At 40.1% G+C, this 26,781-nt stretch overlaps 4 protein-coding genes across 5 annotated transcripts; 1 reads left to right on the forward strand and 3 right to left on the reverse strand.

Moving 5' to 3' along the window:
• Nucleotides 1-1,043: 1,043 nt before the first annotated feature.
• cdc42se2 (CDC42 small effector 2) lies at nt 1,044-7,830 on the reverse strand. Its single transcript, XM_058089646.1, has 5 exons — nt 7,681-7,830; nt 6,156-6,373; nt 5,102-5,203; nt 4,938-5,016; nt 1,044-3,191 (listed from the first exon to the last, which is right to left on the reverse strand). Exons 2-4 carry the CDS (start codon nt 6,207-6,209, stop codon nt 4,942-4,944), a joined length of 231 nt encoding a protein of 76 aa, XP_057945629.1. The 5' UTR covers nt 6,210-6,373; nt 7,681-7,830; the 3' UTR covers nt 1,044-3,191; nt 4,938-4,941.
• Nucleotides 7,771-9,471, forward strand: nip7 (NIP7 nucleolar pre-rRNA processing protein). Its single transcript, XM_058089645.1, has 5 exons — nt 7,771-7,944; nt 8,050-8,136; nt 8,215-8,353; nt 8,861-9,001; nt 9,093-9,471. The coding sequence occupies exons 1-5, from the start codon at nt 7,889-7,891 to the stop codon at nt 9,210-9,212; spliced, it is 543 nt and encodes a 180-aa protein (XP_057945628.1). The 5' UTR covers nt 7,771-7,888; the 3' UTR covers nt 9,213-9,471.
• Nucleotides 9,472-10,130: 659 nt separating this feature from the next.
• Nucleotides 10,131-15,371, reverse strand: terfa (telomeric repeat binding factor a). The gene is made up of 12 exons (XM_058089071.1): nt 15,027-15,371; nt 14,467-14,562; nt 14,255-14,385; nt 13,460-13,546; nt 13,106-13,246; nt 12,807-12,919; nt 12,245-12,733; nt 11,932-12,042; nt 11,213-11,482; nt 11,029-11,096; nt 10,907-10,947; nt 10,131-10,809 (listed from the first exon to the last, which is right to left on the reverse strand). The coding sequence occupies exons 1-12, from the start codon at nt 15,175-15,177 to the stop codon at nt 10,651-10,653; spliced, it is 1,857 nt and encodes a 618-aa protein (XP_057945054.1). The 5' UTR covers nt 15,178-15,371; the 3' UTR covers nt 10,131-10,650.
• A 353-nt stretch (nt 15,372-15,724) lies between these two features.
• On the reverse strand, nt 15,725-24,118 carry zdhhc7 (zinc finger DHHC-type palmitoyltransferase 7). 2 transcript variants are annotated; one of them, XM_058089693.1, is made up of 8 exons: nt 23,942-24,118; nt 21,993-22,096; nt 19,386-19,736; nt 19,168-19,292; nt 18,988-19,084; nt 18,774-18,855; nt 18,342-18,472; nt 15,726-18,086 (listed from the first exon to the last, which is right to left on the reverse strand). In XM_058089693.1, the coding sequence occupies exons 3-8, from the start codon at nt 19,728-19,730 to the stop codon at nt 17,904-17,906; spliced, it is 963 nt and encodes a 320-aa protein (XP_057945676.1). In that variant the 5' UTR covers nt 19,731-19,736; nt 21,993-22,096; nt 23,942-24,118; the 3' UTR covers nt 15,726-17,903. The 2 variants fall into 2 exon arrangements, with proteins under 2 accessions (XP_057945675.1, XP_057945676.1); XM_058089692.1 differs by having other exon boundaries at nt 15,725-18,086; nt 19,168-19,736.
• Nucleotides 24,119-26,781: the final 2,663 nt, after the last annotated feature.

The following is a 26,781-nucleotide window of genomic DNA, read 5'->3' on the forward strand; positions in this document are numbered from 1 at the left end:
ACATACCTGATTTTTTGCCACTCTTAAGTGCTGCTGAAATAGAAGACAGGACATGATCTTGTTCCAAGCCAAGCATTAGCTCATTTTGCGTCACACTTACTTAAATGACTCGTAGCTTGCAGCACCATAGAAAAAGATTGACTTCAGCATGACTGCAAAGACAGTACAATATATTGCATTAACACCTGCTAGGTTCAAGTTCATGTTGAGAAAGGCATTTGTGAAAATTTATTTTTACAATTATAAATCATTTACTACCATTGAGAGTTCGGTTATAAGTATAAATTGCATGGACAGTTATATTCAGTTCAGTTTTGGACCAGCATCTTTGAATGAGTCTTTTACGTACATTTGCATTTTAGTTCATGTAGCCATTTTCATGCATGAAAATGCTGACTCAAAAAACACATTAAATTTGCTTCAAAGTTCATATTTTCACTCAACCACTGAACAATAGGATTTATTATTTTTTAAAAAAAGATTTATTATTGAATATAATTAGGTGAAACCGTGATGGAGTGAAGCTGCAAAATTTGAACCGCAGTGGCGACGGACGACTGCATTTTGTTTTTTCTTTTAAATAATATTCATTTGTTGTCTACTGCAGAAAGGCTTGTTTTCACTGGACAGCTACATTATTATTCACGTTATTATTATTCACTATTCACGTTTTCAAGACCTGAACACCTTCTTTGTCCATGTTTTTAATAGATTACTATTCAGCAGAAGATTAACATTCAAGAAAATTGGTGCATTTTTTTTTATTAAATAATATTCATCATCTACTACTTGGAGGCTGTTTTATTCCAGAAAGATTGAAATTAAAATACCACAAATTTGAGATACATGGCTTAAACTGGACAGTTACAATATTCACAATCTCAATGCTGTAATTAAGACTTAACACTTTATATGTTATGTTGCATAACAGATGCTTAATGATAAACATGTACCTGCATAAACATACATTAAAACATGTTGAGATTTACATTTTTTGCGTTTCAGAAAAGTAGTAAATGTTTAAAGAGAAACGACACAGTTGGTAAAACAACACATGACATTTATTTCCCCATTGCACAAAAAAGATGGGACTTTCTTAATAAGCAACATATCATGCAGTGTTTAGAGAGAGAAAAAACCCTGCTGCCTTAACTTTGTAATGCATACATTAACTAAAAACACACATTGACCTGAAAATATATAAAAAAATATGGATCATTACTTTTTTTAATTGTTGGTTTACATCATGAAACAATAAATGTGACTTTTATTCTCTTAAAAGTCACATTAAACTAGTCCTCTAGCACAACCTGTTGTTCACATGTTGTATTGCGACAAAAATAGGAACCACTTTCCATACAAGAAAAACATTGAACAGGAAAATAACCTACATTACTAAAAAATGGGAAAATATGGGAAATACTTGTCACCAGGATTTTTCTGAGGTGCTCTTAGAACAAACCGGTTTCTTTAAATACAAAGACTCTGGCTTGTATATTCTTTTTTTTTCTTTTATATATCTTGCCTGGTACAGACACTTAACACGATAATTGACAACATGTTTGCTGGCTTTATGATACAGTTACATTCTGTTGTACACACCACAGGATGCACATGAGAGAAACACACATCGCATGCATTGAATTCAAAGACTATTACCATTGAAACATCCTGCTTTGAGCAATGGAGGACAGAATGTGCACACCGCTTCCCTCCCAACTGAGTGTAATAGTTAACATTCATACTATATTTTGCTCTCTTTAAGGCCTTTCTTTTCTAACTTAGAAGCAATTCCTGAAGCAATGTTACAACAATCAACATGGAGCTGGATGTGATTTGAGGTCCAATGGCAAAATTAAGAACGAAATGAATCCAACTGCTTAAAAAATAAAAACAAATTAGAGGCCTGGCATGCTAAATTACCGTATTTCACCCAAATAGTGGCCTTTGCTTGAATGGAGGATAGGCTTGTGTGTGGAAGTATTTACTCGACAAATCATAATAAATATTGAACAATCCCCTCCCAACCCAAACAGGTAGAAATGGCGATAAATGTCGCCGAAAGTTGGCTGAATTTCTTCTTAAAGCGGTAAAGGGGTTAGCCTGTGTGGTTCCACGCATGGCGGATACGGCATATGGGAGTAAATATACTATTTGAGGGAGATACGGTATCCTGGCACGCAGTAGAGAGCATACATTGGTCAAGGCCAAACAATCCTAATTAGGATGAGCACCGAATGGTCCACCCTCCTCCTGTATGTGCTTGAATTCTATATTAAACTCATACCCAATCCCCGCCCCACCCCCCAAAGACATTTTGGTGTAAGCCTGCTGATAAGAAAATAAACAAAAACAAGCATGTGAAGGTGGACATTCACTAGGTCCATAAAGGGGGAGAACACTGGCATCCATGTTACTGTGTTTTAGTTCCTGGCTGGCATGTTGCCTTCAAAATAAAAGCAAGCATTTGAAAATATGACTCTAATAAGCTCCATCATTGGCCAAAAAAAAATATGACAAGGACAGATAAGGAAGTGGAGAGTTTATTAAAATTCTACATGACTTAATCTAAATGAATATAAAAAAAAGCGTAACTCCTAAGCAGGCGTGAGCGTACATCGATCGTATGGTCCAGTGTACTCTACTCAATTCAAGTTTATTATTAGAAAACAGCAATATTAGACCCTGAAGGCAACTCAGAGGATCGTGAGATTTCTCTGAATGAAAACAAAAAATAAACTCATCTTGCCCACCCCCCTCCACCTGTCCTTTGTTAAACCTCCCGAGAATAAAAGACGGAATCAGAAAGGTTCATACTCTGCAGCGTGGCCCAGCCACCATGAGGTCCGTTTGCAAATGCGATAATAAATACAGGCATCCAACGTCGAGACGGCTACGAGAGCAAAAATAGTCGATCCTCATGCATACACACAAGCATACATCTGACTTACTGAGATGATGAGCGTACTAAAGCCTCCTCTTCCTCCTCTCTATTAACTGGTACTCTTTACAGTGCAACAGCATGGCAGCAAATGGATAGCAGTGCTTTCATAAAAAAAAAAAGGAATGAAAAATAAAAATTCTATATACAACATTATGGGAAAAAGCAGTAGTTTTATCTTTTGGTCCTGTGTCCATGAAGGACTCAACTGCTTCCTCATATAAACAGTAGTTTCCACCACAATGAAGGGCTGTGAGGGGGGAGAAGTCACGTGTTAGCATGAGCATCAGAAACGAGTTCACAGAAAACATGCTAGGTTCATTGGCGAATCCAAATTGTCCACAGGTATGAATGTGAGTGTGAATGGTTGTTTGTCTATATGTGCCCTGTGATTGACTGGCGTGTACCCCGCCTTTCGCCTGAAGACAGCTGGGATAGGCTCCAGCACCCCCCTGCGACCCTCGTGATGATAAGCATAGAAAATGAATGAATGAATGAAAACCGACATCTGGTGGCCAATGGAGAATACTACAATTAGAATGCTTCTTCTGCCTTGTATTTATATTTGAAGTAATTTGGCCATTTTTAAAATACTAGTAGTACGCCACAAAACAGCAATCATAAATTTACTTTGTGAAAAAACACACTAGAGAGAGGACACTATGTTCAAACTGCTAAATAACAATGTGTATGTTAGCACAGGACAACGCAAACATATATTCATCCCAAACAATTAATACCTCCGACAGTGGCAACCAAAAGTGAGCATTAATACCGCAAGTTGTAATAAAGCTCTTACATTGGACTTTTTCCAGGTATACCTATTGAAGTGTCCAGCGAATCTCATCTATATTAGTGCTGGAAGAAGGTGACGGTCACTCATGAAACCACTGTGGTTAGAATTGTTAACTGACATATACAATCCATCACATTATTTAGCTGAGTCACAGTCACAAGGCAAATGAGAGGCGCGTGAGCATAAAAGAAGCCTTTCCCCGTCATAGTTGTCATAGTCATGTTTGCTGAAATTAAAGCAGATGCTGTGCTGGGTGACAAGTTCCTTTTGTGCCAGTGTGCAGAAATAGGAAATAACGCGCTTGTTGTCATTTCATCATGAATGAATCATAACAGAACAAGGTGATTAGACTAGCAGTGTCAACATGACTAATGGGGAGTGTATTATTTCACATGTATACTTAATGGGAGCTGACATGTACAAATTTTAATGACTTCTGTCAGTTGGCACCGAGAGAAAAATTATGCGATACAAATACATTTACACTCTTCTACACAATGTTTGAAACCAAGATCATTTGCTAATTTTGGGCCACTGATGTCAGTTTTTTTTTGTACCCACCTTCTTTTATTATATTATGCTCACTCCCCATACAAACCAATTTCTAATCTGCCTTCCGTAGGATAGATTTGCAGCTCGGTAAGACAGATTCTTGCTGAAACTGCTCAATTTGAATTGGTTCACTGGCTCATTTCACTCGAAGCAGGAGTGGAATACTATCTTGCTGAGCTTCACTTCTCTTGGCAGTCTTGGTGATGGAAAAAAGATATCAAGGGAAGATGGAATGTCACTATGATAGCAGGCTACTGCTGGAGTTTGATACGCCAGTCTTTGGATGCTGAACACTCCCGTCAATCCTACAGAAGGGTTCAGTTAGCATATACGTATGTTGTAAGTAATTTGATTTCCTCCTATGTGCTTAATTTATGCCAAAAATGTGTGAATCTTCATTTCATCACTACGTTTTAACGCCAGGGCTGTTTTCCTGATTTGAGTGCAATAGATTGACACTTCTTTGCTTATAAAGAATGTTAAAATGTTACAAAAATACCTGGACACTTGGAAGGTTTTATGATGGTGACATTTTTACCCTGAAAATTATTATTTCTTTTTTCGTTAATCCATATTTCAGAGCTTCCACTATACCCTGTGATTGGAAATGGTTGTCGAGGTACCACAGAGGAAGATCTAATCTCTCACCTTGTTATAATTGTGACCCTTCAGAGCCGCCGTGTGCGTAGCCACCTTTGGACTTCATCTGGGCCTGAACCAGGTCCACCTGGAAGCATTCAGTAGACACTGATCAGTCAGTAAAACTATAATAGCGTAGCTTTATCTGAGGGGAAAGAGATCCAAAAACCCACCGAGGCCAATCCCAGGCCCATGTCGCCCGAGCCGACGTGTGTGGTGTGAACAAAGTTTGTTGGTTCGCCAATCATGGATCGGTCGATTCGTCGCCGCCGTTTCTGAAAATGAGGGAAGCTTTAAAGACTTTCTGATGACTTTAATGTACTTTCTGGTCACTGTGGCAATCATAAATATGCAACAAAAACATTATCAGAAACTATGAAAAATATACTGCCAACACAAATAGCAATCATCTGTATTATGGCATTATGTAGACAATAACACACCAAGAGGTGTCTTGGTCGGTTCTCCATTATTAGACATCAATAAAGTAGGCGATCTAGTGTTGCTATGGCATTGACAGACCTGCCAACCTAGAAGAAATTATGTATACATTAACATCTCACTGTATTGATGAACAGATGCGTAAAATGCAGACCCATAGTCAGCTGTGGTTGACTTTCAGGCTTCTGATTGGCCAAAATGAATGCATTTTATGTAGACTGATTGTTTTAAACAATGGATGGACATTTTTTAGCACCTGGAGTGGGACTTGTATGTTTTGGAAAATATTGCAGCTGGACTGGAAATAATGGATGAAAACGGTCATTAAATACGAAACTGGAGGAGAATGCGTTAGAGGAGATGGGCTGTCTGCCATCTGAACGACAGGAAAAAAGTGCACAAGTCAACCAATCACAGCCTTAAAAACAAAAAAAATGCCCATCATCAACAATCCTTATGTGAAATATGAACAGACGTCGTTGTACATGTCATTGTACATGTCATTGTACATGCTTTGCAGCTAAAACTGAGACAAAAGTCGACACTTGTGACTACTTTTATCACTTGGTAGATGCAAAGCGCAAACATATGAAAGAACTTGTAGCTAGATTTCACACAAAAAAACATTAATGGAGACATTTTGTTAAATAAACATCGTATGAGGCAACATGCACGGTTGAAGTAGTTCGTGTGTGTGGCTGATGAGGACCTTCCATATGCCCGCATTTATTATTTTACGATAGGAACAAAACTGACCGTGTTGTGCGGTAATGGTGTGATACTCACAGGCTGTGGCTGCTCAGCGATGCAGCAGCTGAAACAAACCCAGAATTCAGTCATCCTCAGGCCGGTGACGAAGCCGCAGCAGTTTCCTGTCTCTGTTCAGCCGTAACTAGACTGTGTGTCTTCCTGTCTGATGTCAGCAAAGCCGCAGACTCACAGCGAAAACGGGACGGCGGCCTCTCCAAAGGGAAAGAAGTGTTGGACCGATGTAAAGAACACCCCTATAATGTTAAAATATAAAGTACCATTGTAGATCATAGGCAAATAATGAGGTCAAAGCTACACCTCTAGAAGTTCAAAGACTTGTACAACACATTCACGTGTTTGGAATGATCTGTTTTTCTGCCTTAGCGCCTGTGGCGAGTAACCATGACAGAAAAAAATGTGTCATATGAAGGAGCACAGACGTGCTTGCAATAGCAGGAGGCCATAAAATAGAAATTGGGTCAGTATCCAAAGCGGATGCGCCTGTGCAGTGACCTACTATAGACAAGAAGTCAATCAGCTACATTTTCTTTGGGGATTAATATCAGAATGAGACAATACTTCATTAGATGTATATTTTATTTTACACATTAATGTGACATTGAGTCATTCCCTCTTTATCCATGGGAATGTGGCTGGGACAAAAGACTAATGAGGAATGTGAAGGGCAGGCTATGTTTGGAGGCAAATAAATTGAATTTAAAGCCGTCCCGAGGGATGTGTCATGTCTTAAAACAATAGCCGAATTATTTCAACACTTAGTTGGCAGCAAAGGGGACATTTTGTAGCCACACAGGAGGTGAATACTGGATCAACCTCATACAAAACTGATTTGTAATGTTGACTATAAACTTTCTGTGCATACAACACAGCACAATCTCAACAGGATGGGTTTTTCAGTACGTTATCAAGTTGTTTCGCGTCGTATTTAATTCCAATAACGGCACCATCAATGAAAAGTGACAGTGGGTCTCATCAGAAAGTCCACAGGCCAATACCTCCACACTAAATGACATTGAAAACAGACCGCCCGGTTTATTTGCTAACGATTGACAAGTCGATAAATCAATTTATTGCAGCTCTAACGCGGGGATTATTTACTGCGCCTGTGATCTTGGATTACCGCACAAGATCGTAATTCGTATTTACAAACAAATTAGCGTTATGTAACCCCGCATCACGGTTGCGGATCACTTAAAAAAAAACCTTAACGCGTAGACTCCCAACATATATATTAAAAAAAGACGTGATTAATCAATTGTGTAGTATGTTTTATTATTATATTGTATTTCACGATTTCTGTGTGAACCTGTGTTAACACCAGCAGGTGCTAACAGGGTTAGCTTGTTAGCTGCCGTTCCCTCGCTTGCAGTCTTTCCCCACTGACAGCTGGCTAGATAGCTAACATGCTAACTTAGTCCATTTCCAAAACTAGCAGCCAAAACATGATTTAAAACTATAGTCCCATACGTTGTTGGTAGTTTATATGAATTGGAAGCTGTTCGTTTCAAATATGTTATGATTAAAAAAAAAAGAAGCTTACCAGAGGTTGCCTTGTTTGCCCAAACCGTACAAGCGATTGAAAGGGAAACAGAAAAAAAAACACACCAGGAAGTACGATCTTGGGAAATTAACCAAACTTCCGTTTTAAAGCGTGACCACTTCTGGTGTTCTCGACCCCACGCTCACGCGTTTTTTTCTTGGGGGGGGATATAGTTAATCCAATATTGTGGTTTAAATTAAGCCTAAAGATGCGACCACTAACTGAGGAAGAGACGAAAACATTATTTGAGAAGTTGTCCAAATAGTAAGTCAAGTTGGGAGGACATACTGACGCATGTTGTACTTGTTGTTAGCATGCTATGCTAGCAAATGCATGTGATCTCTCAACGTGTATTTCTCTTGACAACAGCATTGGTGAAAACATTAAGCTCCTTGTGGACAGACCGGACGGCACATTCTGCTTCAGGCTTCATAATGATCGCGTATATTACATGAGGTATTTTATTACCAACACATTGACGTTTTATTTTGTCCATGATTTTTTTTAACATGATTCCCTGTCTTGTGTCTGCAGCGAGAGGATCCTTAAACTATCCACAAATATTTCCCGGGCAAAACTGGTGTCAGTAGGAACTTGTTTTGGGAAGTTTACAAAAGCAAAGAAGTTTCGGCTACACATCACCGCTTTGGATTTTCTGGCACCTTATGCAAAGGTGACTTTGTGCATCCACTGCTATTGTTATGTTTACTTGATTCTGTTTATCATTGGAAAATATATTAGTTTGTGTAGGAGTAATGTGGGCAGTGAGTGTTTACAGTCATATCAATGTAAGCCTCTGCAGTCATAAGTCATGAATTAGAATATAATCTGTATGTTAATCCTTGTCAAAGATGTTGCATATGATAGGTAAAAATCCTATTCAAAGATCCTCTATATGACAGCTGTATTGTTTTTAATGAAAATCTTAAAGGAGGGATTACTGTACCTGTCTATTAGTGATTCTCTATTAGTGGCTCATGACCCAAAAGCGGGAACGCTGTACCACAGGAGCCCCCTGCCATTTGCAAGGGCCTACTACAAAAACACTAGTTGCTCCAAAGTTTTGAAGTGAACTTGCAGACTGATGTGGTGTCATTCACAGGCCAGACCACCAATTGAATAGCCATAATATACAATACTATTTCCCGATGCTTATTTATTTGTTCACATCTTTGTGAAGTTCAAGGTGTGGGTGAAACCCGGAGCAGAGCAGTCTTTCCTCTACGGGAACCACATCCTGAAATCCGGCTTGGGGAGGATCACAGAGAACACAATGCAGTACCAGGGCGTGGTGGTCTACTCCATGGCGGATGTGCCTCTGGTAGGTTGGCATGAGCAGTCGTGTTGCCATGTGCATTATGTAATGTGTATGCGGACATCAATTGGGAGTTATTGTGATGTTTTATTTTCAGGGTTTTGGGGTGGCAGCCAAGACTACGCAGGAGTGTAGACGAGTGGACCCCATGTCGATTGTTGTGTTCCACCAGGCTGATGTGGGAGAGTTCATTCGGAATGAAGACACTTTAACTTAAATCCAGATTAATTCAAATCACTGGATCTTCGCTTCACTCAGTGCAGCTGCTGTTTTGATGGTTGCTACATTGCCCTGTTCAAAGGCAGGATTTTTTTGTTTTCCATACCTGACATTCTTTGTAATAAACCATTGTGTTCATATATTTGATTTTTAAAACAAGCTTACAAAATTAACCCTGAACATTTGAGGTACAGTATAAATACTGTATTAGGCATTTCTGTCACAATAAATCTAAATACAAACAAATTCAACAATTTTGCCATCCTTTGTGTATTGACTCATGTCATGCATGTTTTCTTCCACTCTACTAAACAGGCTGGATGACAAGAGTGTTCACTCTGTCTCAACTCCTGGGTGCATTGGCGCTATAGCGAAATGAACAGTGAGTGAACCCTCCTGTCAGTCATTCAGTCTTTGGCCCAGTGAGGGGAGGTGGGGCGCTAGCAAGTGCACACACAGACTGTAGTAAGCCGTAACAAGGAAATGCAAATCCCAGCAACAGTGCAGGTACTTCAAGGGTCATGATGTGCCTACTACAGTGATTTGAAGCCATAGTCATGTGAAAATATACTGTAACATTCAATAAACAGGGGAAACCGAAATTCTTACTAAATGTGGATAAAAAAATTATGTCAATGCCCATTTGCACACTGATGTAAAGGTTTGTGACAAAGGCGAATAAACAGAACTTAAGTTTCAGCTGCTGTGATTCCCAAAGTGTAACACCACAACACATTTTGCTGCATCTCAAACAAGTATTTTGACCAAAGTCCAACTAACGTTACACCTCAAACTGTATACTCCACACAGTGTTGCTAAAAGTTTAGCTAGGATGTCTACATTGACACACAATGATTATGTCTGGGTGTTTTTTTTGTAGCTATTCAGACAACAAAAGTGACACAGATTAATAAAATGAATAAAAAATATTGTTACCTTTATTTTTGCTAAAAGATACAATTTTCATTGGCAGGCCTTGTCTTGGTTAGTTTACGGTATGTTTCAATAGCTCTTAGACATCCTAATTACAATGTTAAATACACTTAACAAAATAGTTCAGTGCTTTTGATATGGTTTACTTGCATTATTATGCCACATATAATCATTACATTGATGACAAAATGGTCTCAATATAATGACAATAATATTGTTTATATCATGACAGGACTGTACTGTAAACACATCTAGCCTCTGCAGAAGCAAAGATTAAGTTAAAAAAAAAGTTGAATGTTTCAAAACGTAAAATAAAAAGAAAACATTGAAAATGAGCAGTTCATTGTGCGCGCCGACAAGAGCAAACACTGATTCCTCCAAGAAAAGAGGGTCAAATAAAATAAGCAAAACAAATTCAATGCGTGATACATACAGTAAATGAGCACAAAGTTAATGAGCTGTTGGGAGGTGGTACACTGGAATCCAAATATTTTAAAAAGCACTCACACCATGTTTAACTTCTTCATTGTTCTCCAGCGGTCCTTAAGGTGAACGTTTGTCCTGTCACTGAATGAGTAATAAGACTTTATCTTGCTCCAGTTGCCTTCTCCAAACTTCTTTACTCCTTCCTTCAGTTTCTGTGTTTCCTCTTCCGTCCATTTCTACAACAATAAGGGAATGTTTTTATTTTTTTAATGTACTGCAATAGCTGTGAAACGGACATAGGATGTGGGGTAGGATTAAATAAGCTTTGCTTACCCTCTTCTTTTGTCCCAAAGATGAGCTTTTGTCGGGTGATTCTAGGAGTAAAGAAAAACAAAACACAAAATTGACAAAACACTTTCACAAACACGTAAAGTCAAACGGTCAAGTAAAAATACCGTTGCTAAGGTCATCTTCATAAGTCCACACGACCTTACTCTCCTTGGCTTTGCTATACAAGTTGTTCCTGCAGAGAAAAGAGGTTTGCTGTTACTCCCTCCGAATGACACTCTCCGTGTGGGAAGCTGCATAAGCATACATAAAATGTTATTTGCTAAAGGCGACTTGGTCATCACCACCAACCATTTTGAGTAAGAAGACCCGGTGTCCTTGGCCTCCCTGTTGTTAGGAGTAGAACTTTGCTGAGGGCTGTCACTGGCAGGGGGTGAACTGTCTAGCGTGTCTGTGATCAAGACTTCATCCGTATTTCTTGTTCCTGTATTTCTTTGCACGTGTTTCTGAAGATGATGGGCAGGTTTTTTGGGAGTAGTTGTGTTGTAGTTAACTGGAGAGTCCTGCACCACATCTTCACTGTTTAGTGACAATTCATCTGAGTCACTTGGCGTGGACCTTCTGCAGAAATACAGTAGAATTAAGGCAAGTGAGAAATTAATTTAACAAGGCAAGATGACCGTGGTCTTTTTTCCACTCTTATTTTATGCATTTGGGGTATAGGTTAGGAGTAGGAGTGTGACTCATTAAAGGAGGAGAACACATTTCTGAAAATATGACCAACAGGAACAAACCTACAGTTAGTAACTTGCACACATTTCTACTTGTCTATTATTTCTTATTATTTCGTCTATTATTTCTTAGGTTTTGGCTTGTGTTGGGAGTTTTTGTCAACATTCTGAAATGCTATAAGGTTAGAGACCCAGTAAGTAAGCTCCAAGTGAGATATATCAGACTTCCAAGTTGTCTTCAATGCAGGAGATTTAAAAAAAAAAAAGTAGATTAAATCAGAAATGGAACGTTGAGAGAAAAGAAAGAAAAAAGTTTGCTCTAAAATAATTTACACTTACTTGTTAGGTGAAGTTTGGTGGTGATGATTTTCTTGAGGTACTTGCTTGTTTGCTGCGGCATTAGATTGTTCCTCACTTTGTGCAGACTCTGCAGCCATACTGGCAGAAAATCTGCAAGGTAAAATGTTACTGTTGAGTATACACTGATGATCACTGTCAGTTAGTGCTATGTTCTCTATTATGCCATAATGTATAGTCATACTTCTTCAGACAGCAAACTAGACCTCAACACGGCCAACAGTTCTACACAATCAACCAAACTCCCTTTACTTCATGTAGGTAACAAGACCATAACACGATGTGTGCACCTTACCTCTTTTTAAAAGTATTTGTGGCTCGTCTGTGTCGCTTTGTGGTGACAACGTCCTCATCTGCTTTGTGCCCAGTCTCTGACTCTCTTGGCTCTTCCACTGTGACTGGAACCTCTTGCTCCTCAGAAGCTGTGAGCAACAGGGTTGGTTGACTGTCCGGCTCAATCACAAATTTTGACACAGTGTAAAGCTGCCGTTTCTTCCTTGTGGTGGTGACTTGTGGTGAACCTGTCTTTGACTGAGGAGGGGCATCAGTCTGAGTATGTGGGCCCGCCAGGGCAGCCTCCACGGGGCTGCCAGAATGTCTCTGAAACAGCTCGTCGTGCTCAGAGTCTTTACTTGTATCCACCTTGTCAGAAGCCAGACACTTTGTTTCAGACATCTCGTTTTCCACTATATCCTCCAGTTGAGAAAAAGCAATTGCAAGTCCACATTTAGCCAAAGTCTGGTAGGCCAACGCCAATCTGCTCTTCTGGATAAGGGAATGGTCACTAGATGGAACAGGAAAAGCAAATAAATACAATGTAGATTTAAAAAAAGAAAAAAAACGTAGGTGATTATCACCTGAGCAAGTTGCTTTTATTTGGCTGAGTTGTAGTAGGCGAAACGTCCGGTTCATCTATCGCCATACTGTCATCACCCTGCCTTTCACGCTCTTCGATAAGCCGCTTTGCAGCCTGGTATTTTGTAAGGACAAAAACAAATGCCAAAAAATCAAGACGACAAGTGAGTGCTTAGTTATTAGACAGAAGTTATTTTGTGTTTTCTCTCATACAATGCAAAAGTATCTGAACAGCGAGGGTTCCTTTTAACTGATAGACTCATAGAGGACAAAAAGGATCACTGCTGCTTACTACACCTACCTTGTGAAAAAAAGGAACAGTGAATGTGAAGAGATTCAGGGAAAAAGTCAACACTTCATTCTTTAATTCTCTCAGGTCCATTTCTTCAATGACTTTATGCTTGTTGCTTCTCCGACTGATGAGATCCATGAATAAAGTTTTCTATGTGACAAAAACAAAGTTCAATGCGAATGTTTTTCAGAACTTCCCAATTGTAAGAACACATGCTAGTACGTGGCTTTGTCTTCTCTATTAAAACAGGTGCAGGGTAAATATATGTACATGTACGTGTACAGAATATACTTAAAAACCTAGTGGCAAAATTTAAATTCAAGTGAATTTTCAAGTTTTCAGTTGGGAGAACTCAGAACTGACCTTTGCATCCGCTGATTTGCTAAAATGTTTGTTAAGCACCTCCTTTGCTTTGCCAAACTGTCTGTTCTTAATGAAAACCTTCACCATCTGCAGACAGAGAGAAAAAAATAACCATTATAACTTTGATCATCTTTGCATACTTTTAGCTTTATAAAGCACCATTCTCAACCTCAAGGGGTGTTAAAAGGGATTGTATGTCGCCAGTTCCCCAGCTGCCTACAGGGTAACATATCTCGCCGGTGTGAGTACACCGACGTAACACGTGCGGGTATGTTATCAACTAATGATGGCAATTAGCTAATCATTGAATGTATAGCCCATGGCTGCAACATGACTTGTTAATCACCTTTCTGAGACTGCTTTTATGCGAATATGTGCCCCCTACTTATGTAGTATTTTAACTCCTTGTGAGGGCAACCAGGTAGCTACTAGCTAGAAGTGTCAACTCCTGTGATGCTGGGAAAATCTGTTAAATATTGTGAAAAGTCTTTCTTCTCCATAGTTTATGGACTGCTATGTATCATTGCCAATCAGCATTAAAACACATTTCATCCAACCTCTGTCAAAGTGTCAAACTTGTGCCATGGAGGGCCGGGACACTGCAGGTTTTCTTTCTTGAGGGATGGAGCTCCTCAATTAAATCACCTGCAGGAAGAACTAGTAAAAAACCTACAGTATCTCGGATGTTCATGGCAGGAGTTAAACACTCCACTGCACTGCCTGCATGATCTGTGCTTTTGTCAAGTGCACATAACATATGTTCCAAACCGTGCATCCTATAGGAAAGGCACCTACCATCTCCTTAACTGACGCGCAAACGCTTTCCAAGTCCTCTGGTGGGACATCACTCCTCTCGCTCATATTTCCAAGCAGGCTCAGGGCTGACTCCAGTGGCGTCATTGAGCTATCGGTTTCAAACACCAGATCTGAAAAAGACAGACACAAAAATGCTGTAGTACAGATTCATGGCGGTGCTTCCAATTTAAAAGAACAGATGGCAACCTCACCAAGGTTTTCGCCCTCATTAATCCGGGAGAGTAACTGTAATACGAGAATTTTTGCATGAATGACATCGTTGGATGACAGAGGACGGCGCAAAATACCTGCACAGTGTTAGAAAAAGAATCATGAATGTTCAACTGAAAAATGTAACAGGAAGCCGATTGAGCGACAGTAATAGTCTTAACACACAGGCGTTCTAAATGAACACCACCCGGAATCAGATGGGAAGAGTATTGTGGTAACAATACTGTAACAGCATTTGCGAAAAATAAACATATTTGAAAAATGAGTCACTATGCTTTTTTGTTTGAAGTCGTGCCATTAAATTAGACACAAAACCAAGTCTCAACTTTAGCAACACACCCACCAGGACACACTTGACGTGTACGTTTTGTATACGTTTTCTCTTAAAACAGCGGACAAGTAAATAAATAATAATAAGTAAATAAGCAACGGCATGCTAAATGTGTGTCACAGTTTACAACAAACAAGTCAGACCCCAGGCTGGCGAGCTCATCAAATTGTGGTTTGGCTGACATACTCATTGAGGACGTCGGTTACTTACTTTCAAGAACATCTCTAATTTCACAAAAGCCCTCGTATTGGTCTGTTTTAAATAGCTCAAACGCCAAAGAAAAGTAATAGTCGAAAGTCCAACGGTTAACGATGGATTCGGTGTCTGTACTGTGGTTGACGCCGACGTTCTCATCCGCCATATTGTTATGTGTCGTTTCATAGCCGGAGCGGGAAAAGCTTTTTTGCCTTTGTATCCCCAGACGACGATTTCTTAGGTCATACTAAAGTGGTTTAAACCGCAATATTACAACAAAGAGTAGGATTATTCGTCAACATATATTCTTAAATACATTGGTGTATTCAAGTTCCATACAATTGTCGGGATTCAGGTAAAGTTGCAAACACTGTCAGTACTACGGGATGCCTTAAAGACAAAAGTCAGGGTTGCATCGACAGTGGGAATGTGGCTAACTGTGGAGCGCCCCCACTGACCTGGAGAGCCAAGCTCACTGCTTCCTTCATAATAACGTAAGTATAATAATGAACGTGTTCAATGAGAATAAAAGTAAACACTTGGATTTAATTTACACCCACGACAATTTCAGTCTCCAGTGAACCAGAATGTGTTTGAACTGTGGGAGGAAGCCAGCAAAACATTATCCATTTAGTCCTTCATCTGTGAAACTACAGCGACATTTTCCTGATAAATATCACATAAAACCTGGAAAAGAAACTCACAGCTCATTGGAGGTAGTTTTAATTTAATTAGGTTTATTATTTAAAATGACAACATGACACGTATAGTATTTAAAAAACATGAAACAAAACAAACGGTTCCATTTATACAATGATCATAATAACCTTTATACTCTGTAATAAAAGCTGCAAGACTTGATCACACGGGACAGTCTCTCAGAAAGAGAAAACTCTTCTCGGTGCGGTTGACAGCATCACCACACAACCCGTTGATATCATGATGTAATGCAGGGATTTAAAATACAATCAGATATACAAAACATGCCTCATAGCTGTTAACCCCGTTTCCTGAAACCCAGGAATCATGATTTTATTAGTTTACAGCAATGTCCTATTCTTTACAGCCATTTGTTGATTATGAACTCTCTTCTTGACCTTTAATGAATCGTCTCTCTATAGATAGAAGATATGGAATAAAGCACATCCTAGCAGTAAACTCCACTTCTGTTCCTATTCACATCACCCGTCTTGCCACACTCTTCATCAATACACTGGTCTTGTTTGAATGAATTTCCTGAATGAGGATGTTAAGATTTCATTAATCAGCAACAAGAGGGGCTGCAAATTTTTGCCTGCCCGACAGAGTAAGAAGAGGAAAAAAACCACAAGGACTGCATTAATAAAACTCTCCTGGAAACTGTTTAGAAACAGTGTCAACTTGTTTTACATTCATCACATTAGTATACCTGTATACCAACCTTTCATCGTGTAAACACTGAGGAAGAAATAGTCCCTTCCCTGACAACCACAGATGAGAACAAAAACCAGTACACCATCCAACGCATAGAGGGAAAAGTGACAATGCTTGATCATTAAATCTGAACTCCGGGTCTATATATCTATTAATGCCACATTCATCCAGTGTAAAAAAAAAAAGCCCTATTAGCTAATCACAACATGACACCATGTGGAAATGATGGCTAATGGATGGATTGACTGGATGTTGATAAAAGGCATTATGTGTTCTCAAAACATTGTGAAGGTCTGCTTGTTACAGGCTTAAGTGGTAGAAAAAGCCACCACCAAAGTCCAATGCAAAATCTGTAATTCACCAGCTTAGAATGAGCATAAAGTTCAAGCACAAAAGGATGTTGTGCTTGTGTCATGATAGCCAAGCAGCATGCAAAGCCACTGCAGGGTCTAAAAACTTACTGCAGGCAGCTTGTCAAGCCCAAATGGTCTACAAAAGTAACCTCCAAGACTGAGCCACCAAAGCAGGCAAGGATACTCAAGAGATTCATTTATCTACAATGAGTCATGGGTAGGCCGTACGGTGGGGAGTGGTTAGCAAGTTGGCCACACAGTCAAGAGATCGGGAAGACCTGGGTTCGATTCTCGGTTAGTTCGCATGTTCTGCCCGTGCGTGTGTGGGTACTCCGGTTTCCTCCCGCAGGTTGCCGACTCCAAATTGTATAAGTATGAATGTGTGTGCGAATGATTGTGCCCTGCGATTGGCCCGCCCAAAGTCAGCTGGGATAGGCTCCAGCCTAATGAGAAAAAGCGGCATAGAAAATGGATGGATGGAGTCATAGGTAGATTGCTTGCTGCAACAGCTATTCATAAAAAAGAACATGTTTTGTACTGGCTGAAAAAGAGTGAAGCCAGGAATAGGGTAATATTGATAATGCAGGAGATGAAAACATTGCAAAAGCCACTCAGCGCTGCACAGAAGAAAGAAGCTTGTTGTTCACAGTCTCATCAGCCTGGCGCGGCCGACTGATTGCAGTGTTACACATGCAAATCAAAGCAGCACATGTCCTCTGTCTGCTGTGCTAGACTCAAGTGTTGCAGAAGTAGTGTGCGTCCTTTGTCTGGGTCATCTGAAATAATGCTGCTTGGCCCCTCTCATCCTCCATGTCAAATATTTACTTTGAATCTCATCAGCATGGCAAAAAAGTAATGATTAAAAAAAAAAATGAGAGAAGCCAATTGCGACAGGAGAAGGGGAGGTAAATGATTCGCTTGAGTTATACACTGCATGCGTCACCACCATACAAACCAAAAAACGCCTTATGTTTGAAACCCTGTGAGAAAGGATGGACATTGAGTGGAGGTTGCTGAAGTTGTGCAGCCCCACCGGAGCACCCTGTAACCCACACAGGAAGGCCAGTACCATGTGAGCCGATGTCCATCCCATCACCTTCCTCAAGAGTCTCATTAGAGGTGGCTCTCAGATGGAAAACTCAGACCCAGGACGGCGAGATTGGTTTAAGAACGTGAGGCGGTGCAGACGCAGCCCCGTGAATGGGTTACACCACAGCAGGGAGGGCGGGCCGCCAAATACGGCTTTCATTCCATCCCATCGGGTGCGACGCTCCCAGGTGGGCTTCTCGTTTTTCAGACGTTCGATCTCCTGTAAGACGTTCACTCAGGTTGTAAATCAAACACTTCTTGAAAAGTTGGTTAAAAAAGAACAGCATGACCCATAGCTCTCGGAAGTTGAGCGACATGGAGTTCAGAACATTCAGAGACTCCTGCTTCCCTTTAAATAAATAATATATCATATTGATCCGGGTATTAGGTAACTCTGAACTGAGTCAGTACAGACACGAGGCTTTAGCATTACAGAGACACACACAGGTTCATGAGAAGTACGTTGGATACTGACCGTCTCGTCATTGCAGATGGAGTGTATCTGCGTACCAAACATGACAGCCGTGAAAGTGAGGAATAGGATGGCTTCGAGACAGAGGAAGATCAGCAGTAGCACGGATACACCGGGAGAGAAGTCACTGCACTCTGGCCCCACCAAAAAAATGAGACAGAAATTCAAGGTTTTTATGCTGCTAATAAGGAGTCCTCAAGGCTTTAAAAAATAGATTGGCTGCAAAGTCACTGACAAATAATGTAAGCCTTAAAACGATTATTATTGTGTTCTACAACAGACAAAGACCAGATCTGGTCCTAAAATAGACTTCGGTATTATGACCATTATATACCGTATAATATAATATCATAGATATGGCAGCGTTATCTTTCCTATATCATCTGGGCTGAATGTTTTTTCTAATTGAATGACAGTGAGGGGGTGGGAACTTACCGTTCCACTGTACTTTAATACACGTGAAGAAGTGCATGCCACTCAGGCCCAGTGCATGAGCAGATATTAATGCTATGTACATCTGAGGAGAGACAAACCTTCATATGAATATCACTGATCATAGTAGTGGATTAATTTGTGGAAAACATCATTTTAAGCTTTAAGATAATAAAGTAACTAACTAAAAATAATAGTAAAATAACAGTGTACTTACAGTGAAAAGGACAAAAAATCTCTGGTTCTTTTCTCCCACGCAGTTATTGACCCAGGGACAGTGGTGATCCATCTTCCGGATGCACCGTTTACAAATACTGCATGCCAGACAGAGAAAATATGTATGTGTGATATTCCAGTTTAGTGTCACTATCCAGTTCAGTTTGTTCACCGCACCGACCTGCAGTGGTGTGCTCTCTCAGGCTTGATGCTGCAGCACTTTGGGCACTTGTAGATAACCTCACCAGGTTTCAGCTGCAACCTCTCCATGTATTCCTTGGTTGCATTTCCTTTGGGAACCGCCCCCTGAAGATTCAAAATGTAATCAATTATTGCAATTTTTATCAATAAAATCATGAACTGGCTTCTGGTACACTGTGACCCGCATGACACGCTTACCGGATCTGACAACATGGTGCGGAGATGTGAAGCCAGGGCCAGCACAGCTAGGGAGTTGAAGGTGGCTCCGTTCAGCAGAGAATACCAGAAGCTCTTGGCGGGCATCAGCATGACAAAGTTCACAACAAACTGGGCGTAGAGCACCAGGAACCAGGTCATGCCAGCGCACACCATACCACAGCTGTCCTGGATAAACCACACAGTACGGTTCCCGGCGGAATGGTCTGCGTGGCCGCCACCAACCATCACTCCTGCTGCCAGACTACCCGACTCGACGTCGCCACCTGCCGACAGCAGGGGATGGTGCTGCTCCATTTCACGCAGTCGGTGGTTTGAAGAGTGCATCCTACCCTATAGCGGATGAGATAATGACATGAAAAGGAACATAGAAATACCTCAACGGATGACAGCACAATAAGAACCAAATTCCTCTGTCGCGCAAGGAAGTATCTCAATGGAACACCAATACAGGACTGGGGTGAGATCAAAGGGGAAAAGTCATGATTGTGTTTCATCAATTACTGTACAAAAAAACACTTCCTGGTACATTGTGTATGTATGACAAGGCCCAAACAAAGCAAGTATGATTGGTTGATTGGGACTACAAAGAACATTATGCAAGACCTGAGTAGAGACCCATTGCAAAAGTCAAGTGAGTCAAGTTAGCCACAACACAGATGACGTTCTGGTGCTAAATTTATGCTAATGGTGATCAATGTTAAAATACACAGCATACAAGTTCAACCTTATCCATCAAGAGAATCAAAATGGTCAAACCTGTCTTTACCTTGTCAAAGAAAATACAAGCAAGCCTCATTTTCTCTGATCACATACTTTCAACAGCAGTCTTGGAACGTCCCTATGGTTTTCAAAACAAACCCATTAATGCTCTTGTCGTGTCCTGTTTGCTTGTCTGCCTGTGAGGTACCACTGGGAGGGAAGGTGAGTGAGAGGGAGCCAAACTTATGACTGTGATGAATTTGAAATCAAAACAGAGTGTGACACAGACGCGTGTGAGTGTGTGTACAGGCCTTGGCAAGAAAGTCTCCACACATTGTCGTTCTCAGGTGCGATGATGGATGACAAACAATACGCAATCCATCACTCAAGTGTGGGCTAAGACAGATGTCTTTGCTAAAATGTGGATAAATAACCAAGCATTGCCCCCACCCAAACTACAAGAGTTGCACAACAATCCGTCACAACCTCACATCTCAATTCTTCAAAGCCCCAAAAGGCACTGGAAGGTTTCTTTTTCCTTCTCCTCCAATAATGTCAAGGTTACAAGAGAACATTCTGGTCTAAGTGCATACAGACTATGTTGGCAGCTTCAGGATCAATCAATGTGTCTCTTGGAAACTGATCCCGCAGCAGAGGAGCATATATCGATACAACATGATACCATTTCAGACACTTATTATGTGCTTTGGAAATGTTATTGTATTTGCTGTTCAGTGTCTGGGAGTCTGGTGCACAGTCAAATGCACAACAAACGTAAGAAGTGGGATTTTACGATTTATTTCATCATTACAAAACATGACTTGCTCAATTTTGGATTCTGTCTACATTTCATGTATCAATGCCATTAGCCAGTGTATTTAGGGATGAACTAAACGACTTAGTGCTTTGAGAGGTGGCAATAACATTTTATACCTGCTGCAATTATGCTATGTAACACTCTAACAGAAACTAAAACAGTGTCTCGGTAAGATGCACAACAACTCTACCGCTTTAAACTCCAAACTCCATTTTAAAACTAATACTACTAATCATACTTTTGTAAAGGCAACATTTTTTATTCAACTCTTGGGGGTCTTGATCAATATCAGTATCGGCCAGTATTCAAGGCTGCAATATCCGTGTGGTTTAAAAAAAAAAAAAAAAAAATTCAGGGCACCCCATTAAAGATAGACAAGAATACGGAATACAGACCGAATACACTCCCCGGTCACTTCATGCTGTATTGATTCTTCCTGTGCTCAATAAAAGGAGGTGGTCCATTAGAGTAACAGCAGCAGCAGCAGCTCCTCCAACTGTTCACTGTTCCCAGTCAGAAGGCACAACGCAAGACTTAGTTAATGGACCAATGAACAGTCAGGGGCGTCGACACTCAATCCTGTTTTCTTTGTCTTTTTGGAACCTCAAATTGAAAGGTCCAATAAGAACAAAGGCTAATCTGTTATTGTGTTCAATGACATGTTAAATGTCATTGGGCCGCATGTGGCCAGCGGCCCGCTAACTAAGTAGGCCCGGTGTATGGGTGTCAAACTCATGCCACGGAGGGCCGAGACACTACAGGTTTTTTTTACAAAGCAGGTGATTAGCCCTCTTCGGTTTGAGTGAAGGAGCTCGTCAATTCAATCCCACGCTGGAGAAGCTGGTTGGAAAGAAAACCTGCCACTTCAGCCCTCTATTGACACATGTAGTCTAGAGTAAGTAGAAAAAACTGAAAAAATAAATACAAGCTTCAGGAAACGCTCATTTGTTTTTTTGTGATTATGGGGCTCCTCCCCTTTGTCAAGGTAGGAATGCTGCTCTTCCAGCTTTTAAAAAGGTGAAAAAAAGCTGACAACTAAGTGATAGAAATGAAATAGATACTGTACCTACCTAATATGTTCCCTCTTCACAAGAACATTCTGTGATGTGGAACTTCAGCACCAGCATTTGGTAGTAGATAGATATGTAGATAGACATGAAGGCGGAAAAAGCATCTGAAATGAAAAAAAGGTTTGATTTCATACATAAATTGAATTCTTTTCATTATTTTACAGTAGACATCACCATCACAATATCACAGACGTTACATGCAGACCTCATTATCACTCATTCTTTTCTTAAGAAATGTGGCCGTGTTGTTTTAATTGGGTAATCAATTAGCCTTTGATTAATTGTTGCAGTGCTGCACTAAAACACAACAATGACGTCAGTGGTGGGCAGTGTATTTGGTACCTGGGCCTTCAGTGGCGACTTGACGAGCAAGAAAAGGGCCAGTATTGTTAATAAATATGATAATTTTATATATTGCCATTAATTCATAACACATATCACTGTGCCAAGTGCTGATGTTGTTACCCATAACGCCAATCAGCCATTTAGAAAACAAACTTAGTTAATATGTGCAAGTTCTACCACAATCCACACTTTGGACACCCATGTCTGTTTCATTCAAAAAAGCGATGTGTTGCTAGGCGATGGAGGAGCATGTCCAAATTCTGTATTCTTGTCTAGCTGATCAGGGGTCGGATTCCATAGTAGAGGTTTTTACACCGTTCAGAGCGGCATTGCACAGCGGTACATCTTGCTCGCCTGCATAGCGGATACGTCGCCTTTATTGATTACTTGTATTAATTACCCAATAAATGGACAATGCAAGAATCACATCCTGTGTTTTACTTTGAATGTGCAACCCTACTTGCTAAATACAGCAACGTTGTTGTTAAATTGTCTACACTCTCTATTCTCTCTGAATTGTCTACACGCTGTGTCTGATGCCATAGTACCATAATTAACAAAGCAAGACATCGATAAATATGACTTTCACTTCTGCTATGAAGTTGGAGCATTAATAACTCATTTTCTTGTAAAGTTGCTGGTCAGCCAAATCTAACAAGCATCAATAAATCACTTTGGTGACAGAGTTAAAGACAATGCCAAACATCTGCCCTCCATATGGCACAGCTCACAATCAATATTTATCTAATAAAACAGCAAAACCCCATAACATTTAAATAAAACATTCACCAGAGATGTCAACTTTCCTCCTCTGTCAGCCATTGTGAGCGTAAATGAGCTTATTGAAGAGTTATGCTCGAATCAACCAATCAGACGTATGATTTGCTTAAAAAAGGAACAACGTAAAACAGCCCCATTGGCAATAGTCTGTATGTGACAGGGGCCAGCACTCCTGATTCTGAAGGCCCTGGCAGATTAAATTGATACGGCAACACATAGAAGCTTAAAGTTTGTGTGTGCATACAGATACTTTGTCTTAAAATAAAAAATGATTTTCACAGTTTGACAATAAATTTGACGAATTGTTGAATTTCAATATCTGCGACATATTTGGGATATATAACATTCACTACAACATTTAATCTCCCAACTTATTTTTTTTTAGCAGTATGCTTAGTGAATGAAGTGTAATTTTGTTAAAAAATGGTTATACTTCCAACTTGCATATTTATGTTGATTTTTCGACGACAACAGCGCAAATTAAAACACCTCCACCACACATTAAATAGCAAAGCAAAACTGAGATTGGAGAGCGTCCATTCATCGACCTTCTCATTTGTCATCAGTGTAACTGACCATCTAAAAGAAGAAGAAGCAGGTGTTGACTCTCCCGCCATGCTGGGATTATTTACATGTCAAGATGTGTTCAAGTGTTCAGGTCGTCAACAACACCACACCAAATCAATCCACCAAAAGACCGTATATTCGCATGTGCATAATGCTACCCGGCTGCTTGCTAACAGGCTCGGTAGCCAGCATAACACTATTGTACGCCTCCGAGGAAAATGTACGAGAGATTTTCTGATGACAGGCAATCAACCTACCTCAATATTCCCCATATAGCCGCTTAGGGACGTCTTCTAAATTCATTTTGAGTGTTTTACAAAAGGTAAGCTCCAACTCTGAGACCACAAAAGAGGTAGCGACACATCCCATCTAGCATTATTGTCACTGCTTCCGGGATTGAGTTCCTCTTCGTGAGTGTCTGAGAGGGCGGAGGATGTTTGGCTCAACAGCGCCACCCCAAGGGATGTGAGAGCATTTCAGTAAATCAGCCCCCGCCAGAGAGCGCCATTGGCTAATAACAATGTGATACACCCAACGCGCTTTCTTGCAACGTTCTGGCACTTTCATAAAATTACAACATAATTGTAATAATAATAATAATATTTTTTAGTTTTTACTCATAGTATCATGACTTTTTATTACAATATTCCAACGCACAAAATTATTACTTTTTCTTTTGGGAAAAATAACCTCTTATCTCATATAAGTACATTTATTCATACTGTAAATTATGTTTTTCTTCTCGCAATATTACAACTCATTATTACTAAATACTACTAAACTACTACCAAAAAACCTAATAAAGCAGTAGACTTGCACGAATGAAGTTATAGTCACAATACATCAGAAAAAAATTGTAATATTACAACGATAAATTAGCATCATTCAAAGAAAAAAGGTAAAATATTGCAAAAATAAAGTTGCAACATTACAAATAAAAAGTCACAATTTTATCAGAATAATGTTGCAAGATTACCGAAGTAATGTTGCAATGTTAGGAGAAAAACAAGTTCAACAATTGCAAGATTAATGAGAAGTAGTCACAGCTAATATTAGAATAAAGATGCATTATTATATGAATAAGGCCGTAATGTTATGTGAAACACAAGTAGAATCAGAGCTATAGCAGTGGAGTGATTCAGATCCTTTTTAATGTTTAACTAAAATAGACCGAAGTGATGGTTTGTAGTGGCACCACTGCCTTTAGCCCCGTATATAAAGCCAATCATCACAAATCTGGGAGTTCAAATGGAGTCAGATTTGAAGTTGGACAGCCAGATTAGGGCTGCTGTAAAATCAAGCTTCTTCCAATTGAGGCAGCTGGCCCAAATGAAGCCAATTATTTTGCACAAGTACTTTGACAGCGTAATCCCCGCTTTTGTCACCTTTCGGATGGATTACTGTAATGCACTTTACCTGGGAGTTAGTGAGCTGTCCATTGGGTGTCTTCAGTTGGTGCAAAACGCTACTGCGTGTCTTTTATCTGGCACCTGTACATATATGAGCACACTTCCCTCTTTTTAGCTTCATCTTTGGCATGCAGGGGGCACACGTGAAGACCTTCTATTACTCTGCTGTGGCCTTTGCTATGTTCTATGGCATGGCCTGTTGGGGGGGGGGGGGGGGGGGTAGCATCACAGCAGTTGACAAAGGTTGCACAAACCTATCAAGATGGTCTGCTCTGTCCTAAGATGTCCTCTGGAACTGGTGGAGGGGGTGGGGAAGAAGAGGATGAAAGCCAAGCTGTTCTCCATGATGGGCAATGACTCCCATCCCCTCCAAAACACACTCACTGCACGAAGGGGCTCCATTAGTGACGGGATGATACATCCACAATGTGTGAAGGTGCAGGTGTTAAGACTCTATAACTGGGGTCTCAAACTCAATTTACCTGGGGGCCACCGGAGCTAGGTTCTGGGTGAAGCCGGGCATCAGGTTTTCAAAAAAACAAAAACCAAAACGCATTTATTAAATACTTTACACTTTTTCAGTACTTTGGTTCCGATTTTCCACACCAAAATATCTGATAAAACATTCCACTGTTCTCAAATATCTTAATTTTTATATTTCTATACACAAAAAAAGATAAAAAAAAAAATAAACAAAGTAAGAATAAAGACAATAAATCAATAATCAGTAATAAATAAGTAAAATAATAATAAAACAGCAAATAAGAAAAACGTAAGAAACCACATACAGTTGGTAGAGAAATTATTTTTAATAAATAATTAAAGGCATATTTTATTTTAGGTACTGGCTGCCCATGCATTTTAGGATTTATTTTAAAAATATTTATTTTAAAAGCAACTGCTGATTTGAGCTTTGCGTCAATGAGGAAGTATTAAAAGTCAGCGTAGCATTCCCAACAGTTCCAGTGGTCCAGTAAGTGATGGCCCACTGTGAATGACTTGACCCCGGCTGTGCATGAATTCATGGTCATGCATTTAGGGGACAGATGTGGTGCAGCTGCTCCTCCCCAGTAGGGAGCAGCAGGACATTCCTGACTGCAGGCGTCCCTAGCTGTTACGTGTCTCCCAGCAGTGGATTACGACAAAGCAAGGGCATAGCAGCTTGTCCCCTCCCAGGCTTGTCTGCAGCTGCGCAGTCTACGCAGCCTCTTCCACAGCCAACATCAGCTGTCTTGTTTTAGAATGAGGGAGAGAAAAATACCCCAGCAATCCTCTAAAGCAGATTAAAGGCTGAATCAGGGGACTGAAGCGCTTTCCATTTCCAGGACTGCTTCGCTCTCTTTCCATTATGGCTAAATGAAGATGTGACCGGGCATCACAGGCTACTATCACCACATTGCCAACTTTACACCATCTTACACTATTTAGGTGCATGAATCAATCCAAATGTGGATAATTGTGTGATGGTGATAATAGTGTGATAATATCGGTGGTGTTGTTGTTCATATAAAACAACATAAATAATTAAACACACACAAACACCGTGGTGGAAGTGAATTTATGCAGAGTAGGACTATTTATAATATTTTCACAGTAGTGCATAGAAAACCTGTTTATATATGGTTTTTAACATGATTAGAGCCCTCAAGACATGAAATAACACCCCTATAGTCATCTTTACAATCGTA

Source organism: Doryrhamphus excisus, chromosome 12 (assembly GCF_030265055.1).
Source record: "Doryrhamphus excisus isolate RoL2022-K1 chromosome 12, RoL_Dexc_1.0, whole genome shotgun sequence".
NCBI classification, from domain to species: Eukaryota; Metazoa; Chordata; class Actinopteri; order Syngnathiformes; family Syngnathidae; genus Doryrhamphus; species Doryrhamphus excisus.

What these genes read in the sequence shown, in the direction of transcription:
- nip7 (XM_058089645.1), top strand. Translation starts at nt 7,889, where the DNA reads ATGCGACCACTAACTGAGGAAGAGACGAAAACATTATTTGAGAAGTTG. An exon ending in GATCGCGTATATTACATGAG is followed by an intron (nt 8,137 to 8,214) that starts GTATTTTATTAC and finishes TTGTGTCTGCAG; the next exon opens with CGAGAGGATCCTTAAACTAT. An exon ending in TTCTGGCACCTTATGCAAAG is followed by an intron (nt 8,354 to 8,860) that starts GTGACTTTGTGC and finishes ATCTTTGTGAAG; the next exon opens with TTCAAGGTGTGGGTGAAACC.
- terfa (XM_058089071.1), bottom strand. Translation starts at nt 15,177, where the DNA reads ATGGCGGATGAGAACGTCGGCGTCAACCACAGTACAGACACCGAATCC. An exon ending in TAATGAGGGCGAAAACCTTG is followed by an intron (nt 14,386 to 14,466) that starts GTGAGGTTGCCA and finishes TGTCTTTTTCAG; the next exon opens with ATCTGGTGTTTGAAACCGAT. An exon ending in CACCAAACTTCACCTAACAA is followed by an intron (nt 11,483 to 11,931) that starts GTAAGTGTAAAT and finishes GTATTTCTGCAG; the next exon opens with AAGGTCCACGCCAAGTGACT.
- zdhhc7 (XM_058089692.1), bottom strand. Translation starts at nt 19,730, where the DNA reads ATGCACTCTTCAAACCACCGACTGCGTGAAATGGAGCAGCACCATCCC. An exon ending in GATTTTTTGTCCTTTTCACT is followed by an intron (nt 18,856 to 18,987) that starts GTAAGTACACTG and finishes GTCTCTCCTCAG; the next exon opens with ATGTACATAGCATTAATATC. An exon ending in TATTAAAGTACAGTGGAACG is followed by an intron (nt 18,473 to 18,773) that starts GTAAGTTCCCAC and finishes TGGTGGGGCCAG; the next exon opens with AGTGCAGTGACTTCTCTCCC.
- cdc42se2 (XM_058089646.1), bottom strand. Translation starts at nt 6,209, where the DNA reads ATGACTGAATTCTGGGTTTGTTTCAGCTGCTGCATCGCTGAGCAGCCA. An exon ending in TCGCTGAGCAGCCACAGCCT is followed by an intron (nt 5,204 to 6,155) that starts GTGAGTATCACA and finishes CCTCATTTTCAG; the next exon opens with AAACGGCGGCGACGAATCGA. An exon ending in TGGGCCTGGGATTGGCCTCG is followed by an intron (nt 5,017 to 5,101) that starts GTGGGTTTTTGG and finishes GAATGCTTCCAG; the next exon opens with GTGGACCTGGTTCAGGCCCA.